The 6,048-nt window shown below is 39.8% G+C and overlaps 1 protein-coding gene across 1 annotated transcript in view; it reads left to right on the top strand.

Annotated features, from left to right (window-relative positions):
- Positions 1 to 1,473: 1,473 nt before the first annotated feature.
- Positions 1,474 to 6,048, top strand: part of LOC106880352 (protein mesh) — a 54,783-nt gene continuing 50,208 nt past the window's right edge. The window contains exon 1 of the mRNA XM_014930240.2: positions 1,474 to 1,670. Coding sequence (XP_014785726.1) covers positions 1,616 to 1,670 — 55 coding nt within the window. The 5' untranslated portion in view covers positions 1,474 to 1,615. The remainder of the gene's footprint in view (positions 1,671 to 6,048) is intronic.

The raw sequence follows: 6,048 nt of genomic DNA, 5'->3' as shown, positions 1-6,048 counted from the left end.
GTAGACGGAAACTGAAAGAAGCCCGTCGTATATATGTATATATTTGTGTATATATGTGTGTGTGTTTGTGTGTCTGTGTTTGTCCCCCCCCCACACACACACCATCGCTTGACAACCGATGCTGGTGTGCTTATGTCTCCGTCACCTAGCAGTTCGGCAAAAAGAGACCGATAGAAAAAGTATTAGGCTTACAAAGAATAAGTGCTGGGGTCGATTTGCTCGACTAAAGGCGGTGCTCCAGCATGGCCGCAGTCAAATGACTGAAACAAGTAAAAAAAGTAAAAGAGATATATATTTATGTGTGTGCATTTCTTTGACAACCGGTGTTGCTGTGCTTACGTCCCAGTAACTTAGCCATTCGGAAAAGGAATCCTTATAGAATAAGAATTAAGCTTAACAAAAACAAAAAAAATGTAAAAGTCCCGGAGTCGATTCTTTCGGCTAAAATTTCAAGAGAATGCCCCAGCATTCTCTTGAAATTTTGTATATCCAGGACTTCATTGTCTCGTCTGTCACTTGTTTTAAAGACAATTGTGTGGGATTGTTTGAAGGAGAAACGGCTGCTATTTCTAGCTGGTCCAGCGACGGCATAGAAGGCTCGGTGTGATGGTAAATGGTAGTGGGTGGTGAGGGGTTTTGTAGACAATGCTAGAAGTTCAGTAGGATTGCTGTGACGGCGGCAGATCTCGGAGGTGAGTAATGGTGACGATAGTTATTTGTTTATTGATAAGAATAAAAGACAGAATGTCAACATGTTAACACGGATCGCGAGGGGAGATAGAGAGATAGAGAGAGGGGGAGAGAGAAAAAGAAAGAAGGGGAGTGATGCAGAAAGAGAGAAAGGGAAAAAGGAGAGAGGGTGTTATAGAGGTAAGATAGAGGAGTGAGAGAGAGTGGGTAGAAGGGGGAGATAAAAGCAATAAAAAAATGAGAGAGAGAAAGGGAGTGTGAGAAGACTGAAGAGAAAAGGTAGGAGGTGGGTGAAAGGAACGTGAGTGACAGATACATGTTGTTGGATAGGAATGGGGGGTTGTATCTAAGAGATGATTACACAGATAAAATGAGAGAGCGAGAGAGAGAAAGAGAGAGAGTGAGAGAGAGAGACGGAGAGCGTGAGAGTGAGAGACAAAGGGAGAAAAAGAGAGAGGTAGTGGGAGGATGACAAATGCAAACAGAACGGGAGTGATAGATAAGAAGACACACAAAGAAGAAAAGAAAAAAAAGGGTGATATAGTAAAACGGGGTTTGGAAGTGGGAATAGGACAAAGTAAGGGAGGGAGAGAGAAAGAGAAAGAAAGATAGGGAAGAGGAGAGAGGGAATGTATGGGGAGATGAGGGAAACAACGAAAGAAGGGAGGGAAAAGAGCGGTAAAGGTTTAGAGAGTAGCCTTCACTCAAACTGGCAAACTATAATCTGAGACAGAGAGAGAGAGAGAGAGTGAGGGAGGGGAGAGAGTGAGTTACATGAAGAAAAAGACAAAACTGAGATAAAGAAGGGAGTGAAAAGTGTCTCGAAGAGCGACAGCGGCAGCAGTACCACCACTGCCAACAGCAGCAGCAGCAGCAGCAGAAAAGCTTACTAGGTTTGCCAGTCGGTGACCGGAGAGTGATCGGGATGAACAGCCGAGTGTCAATGGAGGCTTTTCTCCTTCTTTTGTTTTGCAGCCAAGGTAAAGTGGAAAACGAGTATTTCTCAACCTTATTGGGTAAAAAAACACATACACAAACACATGCACACACAAACGCACACACACACACACACACACACACACAAAAACACTCGGTCACACACAGACACACACTCGCATACGGCGACACACACACACGCACATACATACATACATACACACATGATTGCAAATATACGCACACAAGCCTACACTCGTATCCATTCGGACAAAAAAAGAATCCATATAGAAAACACACACATTACACGGACATATGCACACAAACGGACCTTAGGGGCGAACGTATAGGTTCATACATACAGACACACTCGCGCGCGCACATACACACATATACATACATACGCATGTACATACACACACAGCCACCCTTCATGAAAATATAATTACAAACACGTGTACACACATGCATACACACACATTAACTGTTTTTTCAGTCGTTCTTATTGTTTTGCCCCAGGTCAAGATCGATCCAGTCGATCTATGATCAAGTGCGTTCCAGTCGTGACCGTCTAGTATTTTAGAAATCTGAAAGACTACCTTATCTGATGTATCTATTTCTAAGCTATTCCTGTAGGGTGTAATTCGAGGGATATTTGGCTGCTATTATTAGCAAGTCGATCGATCGTGTAGAGGCTCCCCCCGTTGGCTCATCGTAGAATAAGTTTAGTTACTATGTAAAACGTTATTTATTCGGGAGATTCATGTCCAACATGTGTCTACAAGTTCAAAAACAAAAATTTAGTTGAGGTTATGGAATATATTTTTAATCACACTGCAGACTGTTTTTAGTTAAGTCGATGAGATGAAGTATAATTATCATACAAGGAAATAAATTTTTATGCAGTGCGAAAGAAGACAAAACTAACGTTTCAGTAAGAACCCTTCGTCAGAGGGAACTGAAAGTATCTGCTGGTTGCTTTCTGATAGTTTTTTTTTTGTTTTCGAACCTACAACAGACTAACAATCTGTCCTCCACTCACCACCACCACCACCAGCACCACCACCACCACCACCACCACACATATCCATTCATACACAGTCTGATCAGAATAGGGATTGCTATCCCTATCCCGATCATTCTTGCTATCCACAAGAACGAGTTCTGCGATGTGGAACGATTCTTTCAGCATATTTATCTCACTGTTCTTTGACGCAACGCAGTCGCCATTTTGTCTGCCGAGATTACGAAATATTTGCATGATTCGCTGTAATATATTTCTCAGTATACTTCCTGCTTTTTTATTTTCTTTCATTTTTATCATTTTATATGCCATATTAATAAAAAAAAATATTGATTAGGAGTCCTGTCTGTTTATCCTGTAACTGTGTGAACTTTTTTTGCATTACTATTTATCAACGGAAACCGTCACTATATGTCTCGATGTTTGCTGTTTTATTTTGTATTATCAAAAACATGTAAACGAATCCTTATACGTGTTAAGACATCTTTCGATTGCTTTTGTTCCTCCACATATTACGCTTAACTGGGTAGCAAAATATGTTTTGTTTAATCGGTAACTTCGATAAGTTCATTTGTCGTGAACTGTAGCCATCGTTTCAAACCCTGCCCCATGTCTGAAGATAAGAAAGAAAGATAGAAAAGTTGATATTATCAATTAGTATGGATGCGATATTAGATTTTATATTCCTCACAACAAACAAAATTATCCGACTCTAGTTTAAACTCTTGCCGAAAGCAAGCAAAAATTTCCAACTCTGCTATGCATTCTTGCCGATGCAATAATTACTCAGAGGAAAGTTCAGCTTTTTATTAAAGAATTATTTTTTGATCGCTTAGTCAGAAGAAAGCGTGCTACTCTTGGCCCTAGGGGTTGGTGGGAAGCAGGAGGCCACTTTCAATTCCAAACTCTGGTCCAGATGTTTGCAACAAAATAGACTCCGCTAATGACAGCCACAGATCAAGAATGGATTGCGCGTATGGAGATCTGGAATTGTCCAATCGCCAGAACCCCTCTCTCAGCCTTACTGACGCGGTCCAAATGAGTGTTGATCAGTATTTTTGGCACCAATTTGGCGGTAGACGGAATAGCATAGAGTCGACCTTAAAGCAAAATTAGCATGACATTGTATAACAAAACTGTTTATCCGAAGGGTTTCCTCATAGTTTCTCTTGATTAAATTTTACTCACAAGTTAGGGATCAATCCGAGTTAATAGCAAAAGACATTTGCCTAATATGATTTTCTGCCCAGAGAGATCACGAACCTGCGACATAATATTTGCAAAGCGATATTCATAACCCTTCGGCTATGTCTGCTCCCATTGCAAGGTTATATAATATTTAACGTAAGTCCTATGATTTTAGCATGCAGCTTATATGTCATGGTGTTGTACTTCATTACATTCGTTGCTGTACAGCTTATTTGTGGCAAGCTGGGCATCTGAACCAACTCGGCTCACTAAAGACGTGGTGGTCTTATGCTGTTATAAGTTTAAGAAAGATCTCATTAAAATTGTATAACACGTCGTGTTACACCATTTTTACATGGAAGCATTCAGTAAATAAGATTTCCGCTAACCAGGCTTAGTTAGAATGTGTTCATTTAAGGTTTTGTTGTTGCTTAGCTTCTGATCAACACTGATGGTCGAACAGACCATTGATCATAGACATTTAAGCGGAGAACATCTGTAATTACGTAACAGTCGTGACGATGCAAACAGTATAGTTTGATGAAAACCGCCATGTTTTTTCGGCTAAACGTGAAATGGCTGAGTTGATGATATTGACGCTCGAGTGCCTTGACTACAGGCGTTTTATTATGTGTTAGGGCAGTATACTTAGTATTCTATTATCACAGGTCATTTAAAATGTTGGTAATGGGTAACAGGTAATCTGGAAATGCTACCTGAGCTGGTGGCCCGGCATCCAAGTGGAAAATTTATCTCTTATGCCCTTAGTGCCAGAAAATTAAAGTTAAGCGCCAGTTCATTAATTTACCTAGGGTTTAAGGGGCATTGAGATAACTCTACTCAATAACTGTGAAGGAATGTGGGTTTGTGTCATTTTCAAAGTCTTTAGTAACATAAATGAAAACTCATCCACAAATAAGGACTGGTACACAAATCACCTCTAACTGGGGAACCTTTTTTTTAGCTACACCCAGCCATGCTATCTTAATTTTTTCTAAATCTAATTAACAAACTTTTTCATTTTATCGGCTTGCTGAATCGTATACCAGACGTAATAGCTATGCCATTCGAATATGAATACTTGAACACTTGTTCGTGTTATTTAAAGAAGTGAATTGTATGGCAGTATAACACTTATTTACAGTTAGGTGGTCTGAGCTATTGAGTATTAAGAAACCCATATCTAGCGACCAGCCACTCAATTACAATACTGTGCAACTCTAAACTAAAAAACGTAAAAAGGAAGGAAAATTCGTTCTTTATTCCCAAGAATGAAATCAATCGATTTAATAACATTTCTTTCTCGTTTTCCTATTATCGAGAAATGTCTAATACATTGGAAAGCCGTTAATCCACTGCAGATTATTATTAGGTGAAAATTTAAGCACATGGCAATTTTCGATTTTCGTTTGAAGCCATTTTTGTTTAACTTATGTGCTTTAAATAAGTAGGAGAAGTAAATTTCCGACAAGCTCTTTTGCCGTCCAGCTTCCAACATTGCATATTTTACTTTCTGTAACATTATTGAGTTATAGAAGCACAGCACTCATTACATTTTTGTAGCCTCTGAAGCTGGGGGTGGGGGTGGGGACCCGAAATTTATCTTCAGACTGGAGACTTAACTCTACTAAAGACAACTCAAAACCGATTGATGGTCTTAAACAGCAGAAACCGTAATTCCAAATTTCTTCCAGTGTTTTCAGTAACCCATTGAAACCAACAAAATATTGCTCTAATACAGGAAAAGGTTGTGGAATAACATGGACCACAAGTCGAAATACACTGTGCTATTTAAGTATTGCCCCTTGCATTTTATATTCTAATCCCGCCAGTTCAGGATTTTCCTTTTCGCCTTCCATATAAGAATTTATATATAGTTGTGATATTATATTTGAGTCTCTAAAGCGACGTGCTGGCAGAAACGTTAGCCCGCCAGCGAAATGCATAGCGGTATTTTGCATGTCTTTACGTTCTGAGTTCAAATTCCGCCGAGGTCAACTTTGCCTTTCATCCTTTTCGGGTCGATAAATTAAGTAGCAGTTACGCACTGGGTCTATGTAATCGACTTAACCCCTTTGTTTGTTCCCTCTATTTTTTAGCCCCTTGTGGGCAATAAAGAAATAAGAAACGTTAGCACGCCGGGCGAAATGCTTAGCGGTATTTCGTCTGTCTTTACTTTCTGAGTCCAAATTCCGCCGAAGTCGACTTTG

Source organism: Octopus bimaculoides, chromosome 13, assembly GCF_001194135.2.
Source record: "Octopus bimaculoides isolate UCB-OBI-ISO-001 chromosome 13, ASM119413v2, whole genome shotgun sequence".
In the NCBI taxonomy this organism is placed as follows: Eukaryota; Metazoa; Mollusca; class Cephalopoda; order Octopoda; family Octopodidae; genus Octopus; species Octopus bimaculoides.
The sequence above is the reverse complement of the archived record's forward strand: the minus strand, read 5'-3'. Positions and strand labels throughout refer to the sequence as shown.